At 41.4% G+C, this 20,717-nt stretch overlaps 2 gene segments (V, D, J or C); both read left to right on the top strand.

Moving 5' to 3' along the window:
* Nucleotides 1-4,275: 4,275 nt before the first annotated feature.
* Nucleotides 4,276-4,823, top strand: LOC110540193 (immunoglobulin heavy variable 3-48-like). The segment is given in 2 exon segments: nt 4,276-4,382; nt 4,495-4,823. Coding segments are annotated over 2 exon segments (375 nt in total).
* Nucleotides 4,824-18,244: 13,421 nt separating this feature from the next.
* LOC110540192 (immunoglobulin heavy variable 3-21-like) lies at nt 18,245-18,783 on the top strand. The segment is given in 2 exon segments: nt 18,245-18,360; nt 18,455-18,783. Coding segments are annotated over 2 exon segments (375 nt in total).
* The last annotated feature ends 1,934 nt before the right edge of the window (nt 18,784-20,717 follow it).

Genomic DNA, 20,717 nt, shown 5'->3' with positions numbered 1-20,717 from the left:
ACATAATCCCACCAAAATTTCATAGAAAAGCTAATACCAAGACTCCTGAAACTATTCCATGAATTAGAAGCAGAAGGAAAATTGCCAAACTCATTCTATGTGGCATAGTCACTCTGATACCTAAACCACACAAATACATAAAAAAGAAAAACAGTTTCAGATCAGTATCCATTATGAACCTTGATGCACAAATCTGCAATAAATTACCCACAAACAAAATCCAAAAATTATCAAAAATACCATCTACCATGATAAAGTAGGCTTCATCCCAGGGATTCAAGGATAGTTCAACATATGAAAATCCACCAATATAATCCATCATAAAAATAAACATGATCATCTCTTTACATGCTTAAAGGCCTTTGTCAAAATCCAACATCCCTTCATTTTAAAAGTCTTATAGAGTGATCATGGAACCAAGGCACATACCTAAATACACGAAAGGAAACATATAGCAAGCCAGTAGTCAATATCAAAGTAAACTTAGAGAAACTTAATGCAATTCCACTAAAATCAAGGACAACATAAAGCTGCCCACTCTCTCCGTATCTATTCAATATAGTACTTGAAATTCCACTTAAAACAATAAGACAACTGAAGGAGACACAGAAGCTGCAAATTGGAATGGAAGAATTCAGAGTATCACTATGCACAGATCTAACAGTATACATAAGTGACACCAAAAATTCTAACAGAGAACACCTATACGTATAAAACACTTTGGGCAAAATGCTTGAATACACAGTTAACTCAAGAAATCAGTAGAGCCCTTTATATAAGCGATAAACCAGTTGAGAAAGAAATTATGAAAATAGCACCATTCAAAATAGCCACAAATAATGTAACATATCTTGACATAACTCTAACTAAGCAAGTGAAAGACCTGTATGACAAAAATTTCAAGTCTTGAAATAAAGAAATTGAGGAGGTATCAGAAGTTGGAAAGATCTCCCTTGCTCATGGATCATTAGGCTTAACATAGTAAAAATGGTAGTCTTACAAAAAGCAATTAAATGCAACGCCCATCAGATTTCTAACACAATTCTTTACTTCAATTATCAACTTCATATGGAAAAATAAAAAACCCAGGATATAAAAAAAATCCTGTATGACAAAACAATTCTGGAGGTATCTCCTTCCCAGACATCAAGCTGTACTCCAGAGCAACAGTAAGAAAAACTGCATGGTGCCGGCCTAGACACAGACTGATTTATCAATGAAATTGAATCAAAGAACCTGAAGTAACCCACAGAGCTACAGACAGTTGATATCTTACAAAGAATCCAAAACTATAAAATGGAAAAGAGAAAGCATTTTGAACAAATGGACTAACTGGATGTTTGCATGTAGAAGAATGAAAATAGATCCATATTTATTACCCTGCACAAAACTCAAGTCCAAGTTGATCAAAGACCTTGACATAAAAAAATGATCCACTAAAACTAGTAGAAGAGAAAGTGGGGAATAGCCTAGAATAAGTTGGTATGGGAGGATATGACTAGGACACCAACAGCTCAGGCACTAAGATCAACAATTATTAAATTTGACCTCATGATATTCAAAAGCTTTTTCAAGGAAAAAGGCACTGTAAATAGGAAAAGATGGCATCCTGCAAAATGAGAAACGATGTTCTCAAACACTACATCCAACAGAGGGTTAATATTCAAAATATGTAAAGAACCCAAGAAATTAAATACCAACAAACCAAATAAACCAAATCAAAGTGAGGTAGACAGCTAAACACAGAATTCTCAACAGAGGAATGGATAATGGAAAAGATGCACTCAAAATGTGTTCAAAAGTTCTTGTTGATCACGGAAATGCAAATTAAAACAACTCTGAGTTTTCATATTCCACCTGTCAAACTGGCTAAGATCAAAAACTCAAGGTATATAGTCCTCCTGTGGGACATCTGACAGCAATAGCAGGGTCTGTCTCTGGCTCTTTTGCCTGATCTTGGATCTCTTCCCCTTAACTGAGATGCCTTGTCTAGCCTTAAAAGGAGAAGGTGCTGCTTGATATGCCAAGTAAGGTTGAAACCCATTGGAGGTCTCTCCTTCTCTGAGAAGACAAGGAGAAAAAAGGGGAGAAAAGGTGAAAAGTGTAAAAGCAAGTTTATTCACCTGTTTCAATTGTTGTCTAAGATGTTTACTGTCTCTTTCTGCTGATACAGGTCTAGTCCTGGATCTTCTGGCCTCCATTCACTCTAACTAAGACCCAGAATGTTTTCAGCCTCTGAGAATTACTGCTTAAGCTCACCCCTTCTTACCCATTTTGAGCTATCGGTTGACTGATACAACTCATCTGTCCTTCAACTTCCTTCAATACCTTCCCAACATAAACCTCTTACAATTTCAGGACAATTTTAAGATAGTAAATGCTTCCCATATGTGCATGTATGCAGTAGAGGAAAGAATTACAGAATAGAACACCTACTAGTGACCACATTTGAAAAAAAAAATTCTCTATCTCTAGGAACAAGCTACATCCAAGAATTCCTCAGTAAAACTTAAGGTCTGGAAATAATCTACAGAAGCTATATTATGTATTTGGTTGGCTGGTATTATATAGGGTTTATACCCAGAACAAACTGCAGCATGAGTTTTGAATTGTGATAGCCATGTCATGTCCACAAGACATTATTTCCCAGCACTCTTTCCCATACTCCAATTCTTACACATTTTCACCTCCTCTTGGTCAGTGTCCTCTGAAACTTGGAGGAACATGTGTGGAACTGGAAAATATTAAGTCAAATGGTATAACAAGGACTTGAAAAGACACTTTTGCCTGTTTCTGTCAGATGCAAAGCCTACATTGTGTGTGCCAGGTGTTCTGACCTCTATTTTGTAGGTTTTGGACCTAGAATTGGAACCTTGGAAGGGGACAGATCATAAGTGTGGAACAAGGAGAACCAAGAACAAAGGGATATTGGTGATGTGAAATCAAAAGCAGGGTGTGGTGAGAGAAATAAGAAAAGTAAGAGGGAAACAAGAGAACTGCTTAAATGAGAATAAACTAACTACCCTAACACAACAAAGACATTCACATGTTTCCTGGAGTAAAGATGCAAAAAGAAAATAGTAGATTTAGGACTTAAAAAGAATAACAGAAAGAACTTCAGGATGCAAAACCAGTGAGTTTACTGCAAATAGAAGTGTGTCTCCAAGCAGATACTAAGACTCATAACCAAACCTTCCGCAGAGTGCAGGGAATCATAGAAAAGAAGGGGAAGTTAATATGACCTGGAGAGGACAGAAGCTCCACAAGAATCAAATATATCTGGGCACAGTGGTCTTTTATGAGACTGTTTCTCCAACCAAGGACCATGTACGGGTATAACCTAGAACCTCTGCTTGGATGTAGCCCATGTTAGCTCAGTATCCAAGATGGTACCCTAGTAAGGGGAACACGGACTATTACTGACATGAACTCAATGCCAGGCTCTTTGACACGTCCCCCCCCCAAAGGGAGGAGCAGCCCTACTAAGCCACATAGGAGGACTTTGCAGCCAGTCCTGAAGATACATGATAAACCAGGGTCAGATGAAAGGGGAGGACTTCCTCCCCTATCAGTGGACTTGGAAAGGGGCAGGGAGGAGAGGAGAAAGGGAGGGTGGGATTGGGAGGGAATGAGGGAGGAGGATACAGCTGGGATACAAAGTTAATAAACTGTAACTAATATTAAAAAAAATAAAAAGAAGTGTGTCTCCATAGCAACCTCTGAGTGGTAGACAGACAGGGACATGGAATGTCTCAGTTGCAAGCCTCTATGAGGACTGAGGACTTCATTCTATCACAAACAAGAGAAATTCAGAAAATCCCCTACTGTTCTCATCACAGATAATGAGTTCTGCTAACATCACCTTATAGGAGTGACACTGTCCAATATCCACATCAGGGAAAAAGCCACGTGTAGTCTAGAAGGGGAGAGATTAAGCTAATATATAGAAACACAGTTATGGATGGCACTATTTAATAACACATTTATATTGAAGAGAATGAGTATGGAAACAAAACATTTTCTGTGCATACGCATAAAAGGTAACTAATGAACTAAAAAAAAAAATCCTTGACAAAAATGTGAAAATGAAACTACCACACTTTGTTAAAATCTATCACTGACATCAATTTCTTAGGTGTCTTATATCTGCTCTGAGCACAACCTTTTGGTTGTGTCCAACTCCAGAAAAGCTATGGTAGGAAGACATGCAAATAGGGCTTCTCTGTGCCCTTGAAAACCAGCCCTGCCCTGACCCTGCAGCTCTGGCAGAGGAGCCCAGACCTGTGTTCCCAGGTCCTCACATTCAGTGGTTACCACTGACCACAGACCATTCGCCATGGACTTGGGGATCAGCTGGATTTTCCTTGTCTTTATTTTAAAAGGTAGTTAATAGAAATGAGATTCTGTGTGTTATGTGGTCATGAGAAAGAAAAAATATTTTGAGTGTGTGTTTGTGTGTGACATATTTCTGACCATCGGTCTCTGTGTTTGAAGGTGTCCAGTGTGATGTACAGCTAGTGGAGTCTGGAGGAGGCTTGGTGCATCTTGGAAAGACCCTGAAACTCTCCTGTGCAGCCTCTGGATTCACGTTCAGTGATTATGGCATGATTTGGGTCCGCCAGGCTCCAGGGAATGGGCTGGAGTGGGTCGCGTACATTAGTTATAATAGTGATACCATCTACTATGCTGACGCCGTGAAGGGCCGGTTCACCATCTCCAGAGACAACGCCAAGAACACCCTGTACCTGCAAATGAACAGTCTGAGGTCTGAGGACATGGCCACATATTACTGTTCAAGAGACACAGTGAGTGAATGTAACTGAGAGCTCAGACACAAACCTCCCTGCAGGGCGTTCATGACCAGCAGGGGGCGCTGAGAGCACACAGAGCTCTGGGTAACAGAGTTAAAGCCTGTTCAGAGAGTCCTGGAGGACATGGAGGGGTGGACTCTGTGTTTGGCCTGCCTGTCCACAGGGATTCTCTCTACAAGTGTAGTATACAGGAATCTTTGAAGTGTCAAAATCTTTATTCTGCTTTCTTTTTTCCTGTGTGGTATGTATTATGTATTTATTTATTATAGTGTTTCTCTGTCTTTCTCGGGATGTCTATACCTGTCTCTGTCTCTCTGTTTCTGTCTCTGTCTGTTTCTTCACGTCTGTCTATATATCTCACTCTGTGTGTGTACATGTGCATGTGTTTTTGGTACATGTTGACATGGAATGTCTTTTTTATCAATCTACAAAATGATTTTAGAAAAAAAAAAATCCCATCACTGAGCCAAGATCTCATCAAGTGCCTAAACTCTGAAGTATTCAGATGTGGCACCTAGAACTCAAAAAGACCATCCTAATCAATTGCATTCTGGAATTATGTGGATGATGTCTCCATAAAAATAGATGGACTTTGGAATCCAGGGGTGATGGTTGTCCAATCAAAACGTGATGCCACCTGGGAAATGATATGTTTGTCAGGTTGTCATGGAATTCTGCTGCCTGTGGTGATGGCACAGCTGTGGCTGCAACACATTGCTGTCTTGTGAGTTCTTGAGAAATGCCACAGAGAGCTCTGTGTTCATAGTTCCAACCATTAGACAAAGGCTGAAAGATGCAGGCAGGAGACATGGTTCTTTCTACAATGTGATTCAAACATCTCTGCCCTGCTTGGCCTGTCATGTCCATCCACTTGTGTGAGGACAGTGTTCCTGAGAGGGAGCTGAGCTGTAACATCAGGTCTGAAACAACTACTCAGCCACAGCTGTGCAAGTGAATTCCTGAGGAAACAGAAATGGAGTCTGACAGACTGTTGCCTGAAACTGACAACATCTGTGATTATTTCGCCAATTTCCAAAAAGCCCTGGTCAACCGGTTCTAAACTGTTTGGTAATGTATGTCTCTTGAAAGCTAAATGCTAACTTTCTTGTAGTTTCTGTAAATTGTGAAAGAGCTGTGCATCCTTGCAGAGCAGGACAGAGGGAGGAGCCTGGGGAAGCTGAGGGCACAGGGAGGAAGATTGCAGCACCACAGCAAAGGAAAAGAGGAGTCAGATGCTGCTAAATCCCTGTGTTTCCAAAAGAGGTACAGGAATAGGGATGGGTTGTCCACAAGATACAGGCTCCTCTCAGAACAGAGCCTGGAGCACAGGGATGTGCAGGTGCGTGAAGTCCTCACAAAAATACGTATGCGATCCATTTGGATCCAGAATCACCTAGAACACAGGCTCTAAGCACTCAGTGAGAGAGCATGTAGCCCATGACAGGCATGCCTGAGGAAAATTGTTTACTTTGTTTAATTAGGTATGAGAGCAGACCATAACAGTGGCCATAACTGCCCTTGTGTCCTAGGCAGCTTGAAAAAGGAAATTTCTAATTCATCAACCAGCAATCATCCTTTTCTACTTCATGGTTACAGGTGGGATTACACCAACTGGTCAAGTTCTTGCTCTCTTTACTTCACTGCCATGATGGGGTATGCCCTAGAAGTGCAATTATTTCTGCTTTCCATTAAGGTTTTTTTTGTCAGAATATATACAATAAGAATATTATAAAATCTATTAGGTAAGACTGACATTCACAATGTCCAGTCCATATGCACTTGGCAACTTTGGAGAAAGTATTATATTATCCATCCGGTCCTGTTAAGTTCAGAGTTATGTACCTATCCAAGCTAGCATTACCAACCTAAAACATTATCATAAATCTAAAACAACTAAGCTTAATTGTAAGTCTATAAATACCTAGTCTTCAACCTCATCAGAGTTCTTGAAAAGGAATAAATACTACCTTATTATGCATAAAGTGTAGGCAAGCAGCTTCCAGTACTACAGAATTGGCAGACACCTGCCTGGAGAGTCACCCCAAATTTCTCTGTAACATTAAAATGTCATCTTCAGCCTTCTGGCCCATAATATATCACATACATATATGTGAATCAGGAATTCTGAAGGACTTGCTTAGCCTGTATTGGTCAGAGCTGGGTAGTCCTCTTTGCCTGCATCCAAGTTTTGCCCATTTGGGGACGCATGCTTTCTGCAGAGGGAGCAAGGGCATTTCTTTGCACAGTGACAGATAGTCCAGCAAGCTCTAAAGGGGATTCTTTGATGTTCATCTTGTTTCAACACAAACAAAGGTGCTGGCAATGCCAAATGCTTAAAATACCTCTTAATGCCATTTTGTGTGGGTCTCTGAGGTTTTTGGAGACTAGCTCTTGTCTATAGTATATCTGAATAAGGAAACATTGCTCGTTTTTAGCCATGTACTAGATGTTCAACCTAGAAAGCATTTTTCTGTTATAAAATAGACTAGTATCTGACATGACCATGAGTTTGATTGATTATTCACTTATGTTACTTAATTATTCTAAACAGTTTGAAACAGCAGCTTTTAAAAGGACTAGAACCAAACATTGCATGTTTAAATGAATTACACATTTCCAATACCTTATACAGGAGTTGAAGCAAATGTATATATTATGTGGATCAAAAGTAACTTTTCTTAGGTGTGCAGAAAGCTTTATTCTCATTATGTTTTTCTTTCTTTCTTTTTTATTTTTATTTGTATTAATTACAGTTTATTCACTTTGTATCTTTCCTGTAGCTCCCCCCTACTCCTCTCACAATCACACCTTCCCTCCCTCTTCCCCATCCATCCCCTGCCCCAGTCCAGTAATAAGGGAGGTCCTCTCCCAATTCCCTCTGAAGCTAGTCTATCAGCTCTCATCTGTAGTGGCTGCATTGTCTTCCTCTGTAACCTAGGAAGGCTGCCCCTCCTTGAGGGGGAGGTGATCAAAGAGCAGGCCAATCAGTTCCTGTCAGAGACAATCCCTGTCCCCATTACTATAAAGCCCCTTGGAACCTGAACTGCCATGAGCTACCTCTGTACAGGAGTTCCAGGCCATCTCCATGAGTGGTCCTTGGCTGGAGTATCAGTCTCAGAAAAGCCCCCTGTGCCCAGATTTTTTGGTTCTGTTGCTCTACTTGTGGAGATCCTGTCCTCTCCAGGTCTTGCTATCTCCCACTTTTTTCATAAGATTCTCTGCACTCTGCCCAAAGTTTGGCTATGAGTCTCAGCATCTGCTTCAATTCCCTGCAGGGTAGAGCTTTTCATAGGTCTTCTGTGGTAGGCTTCTGTCCTGTTCCTTGTTTTCTCCCTCCTCTATATCCATCCTCTTTGCTTTTCTGAATGGGAATTTAGCATCTTAGATACAGTCCTCTCTCTTGATTAGCTTCCTTAGATGTACAGATTTAAGTATGTTTATCCTATATTATATGTCTAATATCCACTTATGAGTGAGTATATACCGTGTGTGTCTTTCTGCTTCTGGGATACCTCACTCTGGATGATCATGTCCAGTTCCCACCATTTACCTGCAAATTTCATGATTTCCTTGTTTTTTATTGCTGAGTAATTTTCCATTGTGTATATGTACCACAATTTCTGTATCCATTCCTCAACTGAGGGGCATTTGGGCTGTTTTCAGCTTCTGGCTATTACAAATAAAGCTGCTCACAAAGGACACTGTCATCAAAACAAAACTACTGCCTACAGTTGGAAAAGCATCTTCACCAACCCTATATTTGACAGTGGGCTAATATCTAGTATATATAAAGAACTCATGAAGTTAAACAGCAACAAATCAAATAATCCAATTAAAAAATGGGGCACAGAACTAAACAGAGAATTCTCAATAGAGGAATATTGAATGGCAGAGAAACGCTTAAAGAAATCTTCAACATCCTTAGTCATCAGGGAAATGAAAATCAAAATGACCCTTAAATTTCACTTTACACCCATCAGAATGGCTAAGATGAAAAACTCAAGTGACAACATATGCTGGAGAGGATGTGGAGAAAGAGGAACCCTCCTCCACTGCTGGTGGGAATGTCAAGTTGTACAACCACTCTGGAAATCAATATGGTGCTTTCTCAGACAACTAGGAATAGTGCTTCCTCGAGATCCAGCTGTACCACTGCTAGGCATATATCCAAAAGATGCTCAAGTATACAACAAGGACATCTGCTTAACTTTAAATTTTATCAGTATACAAAAATCTATACTAACGTAAACAAAGATAACTTTACCTAAGCAAAGAAAACCTTATCATTGTATCAATCTAAAATAATCCATATCAATGTAAAAATATTTGAGAACAGTAAATAGCTTTACAGCTGAGTTGTAGATTCAGCAATCTACCCTTTTATCCTATTATCCTGCTATTATTTCTATACTCCTTTTTTTTTCTTCCATTTCCCCCATTTGTAATCTCTGAGTTTAATCTCCTTTGCCTTGTTTTCTTCTTGACCAAAGTCATGTAACAAACTGTAACAAACCAAATGACTGAAAGCACCAACCCCACCTTTTTGGAAATTGGGCATCATCCTCTCAAGTTGATTTTTTGGGGGGTTTGGAGGCAAAACACTCTCTTGGGGGTCATGAAAATTTGGAATAAGATCCACTCTTAAGGTTAGCTCCATAGGCTTTTAACCTTGCATATCAAAATGCAAGCTCAGAGATGCACCTGCCTCAGGCCCCAGAGAGCTAGGAATAAAAATATGCATCACCAAAACCAGCCTAAACATTTCTTTAATTTAGTCTCAAGTGATAGAAGTTGAGTTGGGTATGATCTTTCCCTGATATCACCACCACTTTTATTACACTTAAAAGCATGCTTTTCTTTGAGCTGTTTATATCCTTGAACATGGGATTTAGTGACATGCCACTTCCTGGTGCCCCTTTGCTCATCAAATTGTACATTTTTTGTATTTTTTATTCCTCAACTTGCTCCTTTTCATTATAAATCTGCATAAACATGACGACTGATAACCAAGCAACACAGTCAATATTAGGCTATCTGGATTTTCCCTCTTCCACAGCTGTTAACCCATAACTCTACAGTTTAGCTTCGGAAATGTTTGGTTTTTTGGTGGGGGGCGGTTACGAAGGCAGAAAGCAGCAACATTCTTTGCCAAAATACCAAGAAAATGGCCTCTTGGTCACATGCTAATAGTCCTCCCCTAGGAAACCTTCTCAGCTAGGTTTCCCGTTCCAATTGTGCGCTACACCACTGTCTGCCATGTTTCTCCTCGTCCTCTAAGACCTACTTAGAGCACTTGGCTGCTTTTCTAATCCAAAGTGCCGAAGTCCACATTCCCCCAAGCAAAATCTTGGCCATCCTATCACAGTAATGCCACACTCCTGGTACAAACTCTATCTTTGTTAGGGTCTCTGTTGCTGAGAAGAGACCCCATGACCACAGCAACTCTTCTAAAGGAAAACATTTGATAGGTTGGCTCACAGCGAGCTTCTGATATTCACCAACCTGCAGAACTGCATCCCACCAGAGCTGCATCTCACCAGACCTGCCTTCTGGTCGATTTTAGGCTTTTGCATGCACCCCTGCTATTAACACAGAAGCTTACCTGAAGGGCTGTAACACTTCGGTGTCTTCACAGGCTTTTGGAAGGCTTGAGTTTTCACTGCCTTCTGGTGCCAGCAACCTCATTTTTTCAAAGCTTCCTAACACTGAGTGAAACGTTCATTTCCATCTCCCCAGGTGACACAGAGATTGATGATGAGACCTGATAGGCTAGGGTCAGATGGAAAGGAAGGAAGATGGCCTCTATCAGTGGACTTAGGGAATAGAATGGGAAGAGAAGGAGGAAGAGTGAGATTGGGAGGGGGCTACAGCTAGGATAAAAAGTGAATAAATTATAATTAATTTAAGAAAAAAAGAGGGCCAACTGTATCACCCAGTGAAAAATTTATTTCCGTCTCCCCAGGTAAGACTGGGAGCCTTGACCAGTGCACAAGCCTCACCCTGAGTGTTCTAGTCATTGCTGAAATGGAAACTTTGATACTGTCGGTTCCTCTGTTCCTTCCCAGAAAATAACAAAGCCTGGACTGGCTATTGGAGAAACACCCAGGTCTGTTTCCCACCCGGCAGCCTGGCGGCAGGAAATGAAGTGCTATAGATGTGCTCCAGACAGCCCAGGCTACCTCTGACTTGGAACAACAGAGGGCATCCAATAACCTATAAAGAGGAAAAGACAGCTGGTTGTACTTACATTATATCACAATGAACTTCCAGATGCTCTAATTCCAAAGGATGTCACTTTTGACACAACACATTACTGATATGCTAACACCGTGTGTTAAGAGAGTATCCACACATACACACTGAGGTGTTAAGTACAGACAGGGGACTGGAACAGAATTACCAACAGGGTATAGACATACCACTAAAATTCTCTCCTCTTGAGTATGTCCCATGATTAGTTCTCAAGAGTTATGAAGAGAAAGGATGCTCAGGTGAGTGCAGAACACTGAGTGTTGGTGTGAGTGCACACACCAACTCACACAGGTAATCAAAATGAAAAACACCAGAGTAAGTGTTCTCATGGCATGTACCCTGGTCGTATGTGACAGGAGTGACAGGCATCCCTGTGATGTCCTTTCCCTAACTCTGAGCAGGAGGAAACACCACCTTAGTGTCAAGTACCAGGTAAACAAGTGGAAATGGTGATTTACAAGTCATGTAGAGAGTTTTCTGTGACTGGATTTTATAAAAATACCTGAAGGACTCCACCAGGCCTCAGGAAGGAATCCCAGGTGAAGTGGCTGTTTCTGGTCGAGTCGGAGCAGACATAACAATGTAATTCAAAGTGCCTCAAATCCATTATGCCCTTTATGCACATTAAATCAGATTATTACTATTCTTTCTATTCAGTTGCCTGAGTGATGAACAGTACAATTGTAGGGACCTCTAAATATTCTGACTGATGAGAATGACCCAGGGAAACCGTAAACCATAGATTCCAATTGTAGTTATGTAGCTAGTGGTGTTATAACCAGTAATGTAAGAAACTATTATTTTCCTCCCATTTATTGATGTTTGTACTGCTTGTATTCCTACTGTTAATGTGCTATTTCCAAATACAGGTCCACTATTAAATGACCACATAGTTATTGTCTTGGAGGATAGCTCATAAAATAAAATAAAATAAAATAAAATAACACACGAAGAACGTAATCTGCCACTATTAACTGTGCTCAGCTCACTATTTGGAATAATCCTTCCCTAACTGATTAGTCTTCTCGCTATGAGTAGTCCATTCAGAAATCAGCCAGTCCTAATTTACTATCCCTGAGACCAGCATTTTTTTTTAAATTAGGTTTCACTTGATTAGAGGTCCTTTTAGAAGCATGCAGGAGGACCCTGGATAAGACACTCAATTGTCATTAAGAAAGGCAAATGGTTGTTTCCTGTTTTCTTCTTCTTCTGATGTCCATCCTCTTTGCCTTTCTGGATGGGGATTGGACGTTTTAGTTAGGGTCCTCTCTCTTGCTTAGTTTCTTTAGATGCACAGGTTTTAGTGGGTTTGTCCTATGTTGTATGTCTATATGAGTGAGTATATACCATGTGTGTCTTTTTGCTTCTGAGACAACTCACTCAGGATGATCCTTTCCAGATCCCACCATTTACCTGCAAATTTCATGATTTCCTTATTTTTCATTGCTGAGTAATATTCCATTGTGTAGATGTACCACAATTTCTGCATCCATTCTTCAATTGAGGGGCCTCTGGGTTGTTTCCAGCTTCTGGCTATTACAAATAAAGCTGCTACAAACATGGTTGAGCAAATGTCCTTTTTGTGTACTTGAGCCTCTTTTGGATATATGCCCAGTAGTGGTATGGCTGGATCTTGAGGAAGCGCTATTCCTAGTTGTCTGAGAAAGCGCCAGATTGATTTCCAGAGTGGTTGTACAAGTTTACATTCCCACCAGCAGTGGAGAAGGGTTCCCCTTTCTCCACAACCTCTCCAGCATGTGTTGTCACTTGAGTTTTTGATCTTGGCCATTCTCATGGGTGTAAGGTGAAATCTCAGGGTTGTTTTGATTTGCATTTCCCTAATGGCTAATGAGGTTGAGCATTTCTTTAAGTGCTTCTCTGCCATTCGGTATTCCTCTACAGAGAATTCTCTGTTTAGCTCTGTTCCCCATTTTTTAAGTGGATTACTTGGTTTGCTGCTTTTCAGCTTCTTTAGTTCTTTATATATACTGGATATGAGTCCTCTGTCAGATAAAGGGTTGGTGAAGATTCTTTCCCAATCTGTAGGTGGTCGCTAGGAACCTACCACAGAGGGCCTCTGAAAGCCTCTGCCCTTCAGACTATCAAAGCAGATGCTGAGCCTGATGGGCAACTGTTGGGCAGAGTGAACGGAATTTTAGGTAAGAACTGGGAAATAGTAAGAGCTGGAGAGGACAGGGTCTCCACAAGGAGAGCAACAGAACAAGAAAATTTGAACATAGGGAACTTCCCAGAGACTCATACTCCAACCAAGGACTATTCATGGAGATAACCTAGAACCCCTGCACAGATGTAGCCCAGGGCAGTTCAGAGTCCAATTGGGTTACATAGTAATGTGAAGAGGGACTGCCTCTGACATAATCTGATTGGCCTGCTCTTTGATCACCTCCCTCTGGGGGGGGGAGCAGCCTTACCAGGCCACAGTAGAGGACAATACAGCCACTTTTGATGTGAACTGACAGACTAAGATCAGAAAGGAGAGGAGGACCTCCCCTATTAGTGGACTTGGGGAGTGGCATGCAAGCAGAGGGAGGAGGGAGGGTGGGATTGGGATGGGAGGAGGGAGGGGCTTATGGGGGGATGCAGAATGAATAAAGTGTAATTGATGAAAAATTTAAAAAAAAAAAAAGAAAAGAAAAAAAAAAGAAAAAAAAAAAAGAAAGGCAAATGGGATGGACATTGGAAGAGGGAGAAAACAGAGAACAGGACAGGAGCCTAACAAAGAGGGCCTCTGAAAGACTCTACCCAGCAGGGTATTAAAGCAGATGCTGTTTTAAAGCAGTTTTGGCTATGCTTTGGGCAGAGTGCAGGGAATCTTACAAATGAAGGGGGAGATAGAAAATCCTGGAGAGGACACGAGCTCCACAAGTAGAGCAACAGAACCAAAATATCTGGACCTAGGGGTCTTTTCTAAGACTGATACTCCAACCAAGGACCATTCATGGAGATAACCTAGGAACCCCTGCTCAGATGTGACTCATTGAAGCTCAGTCTCCAAGTGGGTACAGGGGCTGTCTCTGACATGAAGTCAGTGACTGGCTCTCCCTGAGAGGGGGTATAGCCTTACCAGGCCACAGAAGAAGACAATGCAGCCAGTCCTGAAGAGACATGATAGGCTCTGGTCAGAGAAGAAGGAGGTCCTCCGCTATCAGTGGACTTGAGGAGAGGCATGGGAGGAGAAGAGGGAGGGAGAGCAGAATTGGGAGGGGATGAAGGAGGGGTGACAGCTGGGTTACAAAGTGAATAAATTGAAAGCACACTGTTGTATAGGGGATCAAGTTCAGGTCCAAGTACACACAGGTAGCAGCTCATAAACACCTGTAAGTCAGAAGACCAGGTACCCTCATTTGGTCTCCGTGAGCATTAAACTACCCATATAGCAACATATACACATAATCCAAAATAGTGTGTTTCATTAAAAATTGTTCATCCAGGGCTAGAAGTTGGAATAAGAGAAGAGTTCTTATGGAATATGTGTGACCTTGATTCAAATGGTAACATTTCATAAATACCCTCTACATTTGGATTAATAAATAATGTCTTTGAATCATCACTACTCACTGTCAAAGGTAACACCACCACCCCATCCAGGAGACCAGTCTCATTTTTCTCAAAATGACTCTTTTCCATCACTTGTCTAAGTTTTGAGGCCATAGAACAACACAGTTCAGAGATCAAATGTGACCCCATGTGGGCATGTGCCTGCCATTCGCCTTCTGATTGGGATTCCTCATCTTGGCCACTGTACGTGTGCAGAAAAGGTTGACAACCCAAGACCTCTAATAATGAGAGAATTTGAAATTACATTTATAATGATACCTTGCAAGTAATCAATGGTATGAATACAATTTACAAAAAAGAAAAGGAAAGAAAACAAGTGTTGTGAGAATAGAGTAAAAACAGTCCTTGTACACTGTCAATGGGCAGAGGGTTCTGCTATGACACTGGAAAATCATTGGAAGGTTCATCAAAGAATTATACGGACAAGACCACGTTTCCCAGAAATATAACTTCTGGATGGGTACACAAGAAAAGTGACATTTTTATTTCAGTGCTTTTTACATTTCCATGTTCATTCCCAGGTCCCAGACTTACACTGAGTCAAACTGATGGGATCTCTGTATGTGGGAGCCTGTGGCGTGAATGTTCTCTGGAGTGAGCTTGTAGCTCTCACATCTCTGTGGTCCTTCACCTATTTGCAGTCAGCATGGAATTCGTCTATGAGTAAAGGTGGGTAAAGATGTTACATCACTCAGTTTTTAAAGTGATAATTTATTGAGTTAATGTAAGCATACTACAATTTCTGCATACTATACACATGTCTTGATGTTTTTCTCATAAATTAAAACATTACACTCTAAGACAGGAAAACAAATTCATTTCTTCCTGTCAATGTTTCTTTATATGATCATTTTAGTCAATTTGAAGCTAATGTAATGGCAGTTTTGAACTCCTGGAGGAGTTCACCCATCCAGCATTGGTCAATGTCCTTTTCTCCTTGGACAGAAGTTGACTGAACTTTTTGACAGAAGGAGACTCTCCTGGCCTCTCTGTTCTCCATTGTCATGGATTGTTTTTCTCCAGCCTCTCACCTGCAGCTGCCTGTGCCTTCAAAACGGGGAATCTCTGGTAAGCAGCAATTTTGGTAACCCACTCTCTTGAACATCTGCCTATATTCTGCACATGTTAATAATGTCTAATGGGTACATGAAATAGAAATACCATGAATGTTGCAGACTCTACAAGCCAGCGACTTTCCGACTGTCTCATAGGCCTAGGAGGCCGGGTACCTCCCTAGCATCTACTCAGCATAATTCAGCAATAGCAAATCTTAAATAGCCATCCACTCTCTGTACATGCTCCTTCAGGTGTCCCAAGATCCAACCCACAGGCAGTCAACAACCCTTCAGTTGTCCCACATATCAGGCAGACTGATATAATGAAGGACATTTCACCTTCCAATCCCAGCACAACTCCCTAAGGAATAGACCAAAGCCCCACCTGCCACTGACCCTGTATTCTGTGCCTCTTCTCCAGCCCCTGTCTGTCAGGTGTCTCTATAGCTCTGCTTTCTCCCTTCAAGGAACCCTCCAGTGGCCTCCTGTGGCTAGAAGTGCCAAGAAGGGAATTTCAACCCTCTTCTGCTCCCTCTAAACCTGCTTCCTAAAACCTAGAGATGCGTCTGTATATCTCTCTGCACATCTGGTTCAAGCTCAACTCCACTCCCTACAGCCCAGTGTCCTGGTATCTACCTGAAAGATTACTTTGGCTCTAGTGAGGTTCTGAGGCCCAAGTGTGACCTGGTGGGACCACTCCCCAGCTTATGTTTCCTCTGCATCTACTAACCTCCTGTCCATCACCATCAGATACTCTGCACCTCTTTTTCCTTCTGACCTTTTTACATGACTGGTTTTGTGGGTGACATGATGGTTTATTATTATGGCACTTCAGTGTAGCTTTCTTGGAGGTATGGAAAATCTCCTAACACTATAATAATTAATTAGTTAGTTAATAAATTAATTAGTGCTTTGGTTGCTTGACTACCCAAGTAAGCAGTCTCCCTTTAGCATTTGCTTTCTGGATTTATTGTCTTCAACAATTCAGGCATCCTGTTTTATTATTTTTTCTTATTGTGGGAATCTCTACATGTAATGAATAAAGTCTGACATTTATCCCACACAACTCCTCACACACCTTCCTCAACATGCAGCTCTCCCTACCTTCTGAGTAACTTAAGCCCAGTTAGTGCTGCTCATATGTGCACATGTGTGTAGACAAAACTGCAAGGTTGGAAGCCTGCCGGTGACCACAGCCTCAATAATAATGACTCCCACATCAGGAACAGTCCATGTCCAACTGCTCCTCAGTAAGAGATAAAACAGAAGCAATCAGCCCTCTCTATACCAGGGCTTTTGCTGTCTTGGGCCTAGTGAGGTTTATACAGACAACAGCAGCCACCATGAGTTCCTGATTGTCACAGCCATGGAGTGTCCTAAAGACAGCATTTCACAGCACTTCTTCCATACTCCTCCTCTTGCATTCTTCCCACCTCCTCCAGTTTCTGAGTCACTGAGATTCACTGCAACATGAAACTGGATATCTCTATGTCAAACAATACAGTGTGGATTGGGAAAGACAAAACAAGCCTGTTTCTGTCACCTGCAGAAGCTCGTGTATGTGTGTGTCTGGGACCATGTCTGGATTTGGTGTTTTGGTTTCTGTTTTATAAGTGTTGGAACTAGAATAGAAGTCATGACAGGAATAAATATCTTACATAAAGGGCAAGAGGGACAAAGGGAAGGGTAAGACTGGAGCTTTGAAAGGAAAAATGGGACATGTTTAGAAAAGGGGGATGAGTAGAAGGAAGCATGAGAACTGGGAAAACCAAAACAAAAGTCTCTGAAAATCCATGTTGAATGCATGATTTTCTGTGTTGTTATAAAAACAGATTAAATACCCCGGATGTGCTGATTATGATTTGGTGAAGAAAAAACTAGCCTAGCAAAACAGTCAGGAGTTTCCTTGTGAAATGATAGAAAAGAGAATGGTGGATGTAAAAGGAATCATAGGGAGAAATTCATGATGCAAACAAGTGAGTTTCCTGCAAATATGTTTCCATAGCAACTATTGAGCTACGGACAGACAGTAACAGGGATGTCTCCTTTGCAAGCTCCCTAATGCCTGAATAGAGTGGATCTCTGAAATAAATAAAATTCAGAAAAGTCCCAAGTGTCCCCATCACTGCGAAGGAGACCTGCTAGACTCTCAGGGAAAGCGTGATTTTATCCAAAATCACATCAGGGAGAAGCCATGTTGGTGCTAGACAGCACGAGACATTGAACCCATACATGGAATCACAACTGTGTGTAATTTCACATTAATACTGAGAAGACAAGACAGGATGAAAACACAGCATGTTCCATGCATTTGATGATAAAGGAAATAATTTAAGTGTGCTGAATGTATAACATGAGAAAGGTGTACACAGAGCTACCTTATTGTGTCGATTTCTCTAACTGTCCTCAATCTTTAATGTCTTATATTTGCTCTGAGCACTGCCTTTCTCCCAGGTCCAACTCCAGAGCACCTACAGCAGGAAGACATGCAAATAAGGCTTCTCTGTGCCCTTGAAAACCAGACCTGCCCTGACCCTGCAGCTCTGGCAGAGGAGTCCAGCCCTGTATTCCCAGGTCCTCACATTCAGTGGTTACCACTGACCACAGACCATTCACCATGGATTTGAGGATCAGCTTGGTTTTCCTTTTCTTTATTTTTAAAGGTAAATTATGGAAATGCCATTCTGTGTGCTGTGTGGACATGAGAATGAGAAATGTTTTTTTATTGACAGTTTCCTGACCTCTCTGTGTTTATAGGTATCCAGTGTGAGGTGCAGCTTGTGGAGTCTGGCGGAGGCTTGGTGCAGCCTGGAAAGTCCCTGAACCTCTCCTGTGCAGCCTCTGGATTCACCTTCAGTAATTACTACATGCACTGGGTCCGCCAGGCTCCAGGGAAGGTGCTGGAGTGGGTCGCAGACATTAGTGGTGATAGTAGTGACATCTACTATGCCGACGCCGTGAAGGGCCGATTCACCATCTCCAGAGACAACGCCAAGAACACCCTGTACCTGCAAATGAACAGTCTGAGGTCTGAGGACACGGCTACTTATTACTGTGCAACAGACACAGTGAGAGAATATAACTGACAGCTCAGACACAAACCTCCCTGCAGGGCGCTCATGACCAGCAGGGGGCGCTGAGAGCACACACAGCTCTGGGTGACAGAGTTCCAGTTCAGAGTCCTGGAGGACATGGAGGGGTGGACTGTGTTTGGCCGGCCTGTCCACAGGGATTCTGTCTACAATTATAGTGTACAGGAATGCATGCAGTGTCCAAATCTTATTCAACTTTCTATTTTCCTGTGTGGCATGTGTTTTGTATTTATTTTTATGTTTCTCTGTCTTTCTCTGTAGGTCTATACCTGTCTCTCTCTTTGCTTCTGAATGCCTGTCTGTTTCTCTCTGTGTTCTTCCTTCTCGATGTATCCTTTCCATGGACAGATTCCCGTAAAGCACATACTGATAATAATGCCTAAATATTGCCAGAATCATTCCCAGAATATTTTGGAGAGAGCATTCAGCATCATATTCATAGAGGAGATTGTCCAACTGGCATCTATTTTTAGATTCTCTCATGATGACAAACATCCAACAGCCACAGGACTGTACTCATAAGTAACTATGTGATCATAAATTGTAACAGTATTCAGATGCAGAAATCATGACCAAACAAACTTAACTGTACCTAGTTCATAGAAGTGTATGACTTAAGAATAAATTTTGACATATTTAAGTTACCACTAATTATGTAGTCTTAAATACCTCTTTCTTTGCCAATGTCTCTCTCTTGCACACACACACACACACACACACACACACACACACACACGTCAGCACCTACTCTTCATGAAAGTGTCTTTGGCATGTGTCTGATGGAGTCATGAGCATGGTCCTGGAAGACAATGGGATGCTCTGGACAATAGCAAAACTGCAGCTATGAAGCCAAGGTCATCATTGTTCAAGCCAGACACCAGCTCCTCTGTAGCATTAGAACCCTGAAGACAAGCTGTGCAAGGATGACTCTTACTCCTCTTGTGCTGTAAGTTGTTACAGGGTTATAGAAGCCATGAGACATACGGCTGTTTGGATAACACCATATGCAGAGTAGAAAATAGAGGAACTCACCAGGTTTGTAGGTATTTGTGACATGATTCCCAAGAACAAGATATCTATAGACATGGAATTCCTTTTTACGCTATTGTTTTCCACTCATTCCTCTTTCTTTCAAAGTGTGTGAAAGTTTTGCCTAAATGTATAAATATATGTTTATACATATTGTGTGTGTGTGTGTGTGTGTGTGTGCGTGTGTGTGTGTGTGCCACATGTGTGCCTCATGTCCAAGAAAAGATCATCATATGTTCTGGAATTATAGGTGTTTGTGAGCCATCAATATGAGTGCTTGAAACTGAACTTACATATTCTGCAAAAGCATCATATACTTTTAACTGCTGAGCAAACCCTGCTTGCACTCTTGAACAAAACTGACAGATTCACTCATATCTATGCTCAAGTTCGGTCTATGCTCATGTCTACTCTCAATTCTATGTGAATCTGTTATTTTTAAGTGCTTAATTAACAAACAGTCTTTAGTAGTCATCTTTCATTACACACTAAAATGATAGCAGCTGGGTTGGGGAATTCTTCTATGATCGTGCTGAAAATGTTTTCTGGTCCAAGGAGCTGGGACTCTCCACTTTCTATTCCTGTTATTCTTGGGTTATGTCTTTTCACAGTACCCCAGATTTCCTGTACATTTTGTGTCAGGAATTTTCAGATTTAACATTTTCTTTGAGTGATGGATCGATTTCCTCTATGGTAACCTCTATGCCTGAGATTCTCTTTTCTGTCTCTTGAATTCTGTTGTTGATGCTTGTGCCTGTTCTCCTGTTCTCTTCTCCAGGTTTTCCATCTCCAAGATTTCCTCAGATTGTGTTTTCTTTATTGCTTCTACTTCCATTCTCATGTCTTGAACAGTTTTATTCATTTTCTGCCCCACATGGATCAGGCAGGTACAGAATAAA

The sequence above is a fragment of the Meriones unguiculatus genome, chromosome 7 (assembly GCF_030254825.1).
Source record: "Meriones unguiculatus strain TT.TT164.6M chromosome 7, Bangor_MerUng_6.1, whole genome shotgun sequence".
In the NCBI taxonomy this organism is placed as follows: Eukaryota; Metazoa; Chordata; class Mammalia; order Rodentia; family Muridae; genus Meriones; species Meriones unguiculatus.
Note: the sequence above shows the minus strand (reverse complement) of the source record. Positions and strands in the feature narration are given on the sequence as shown.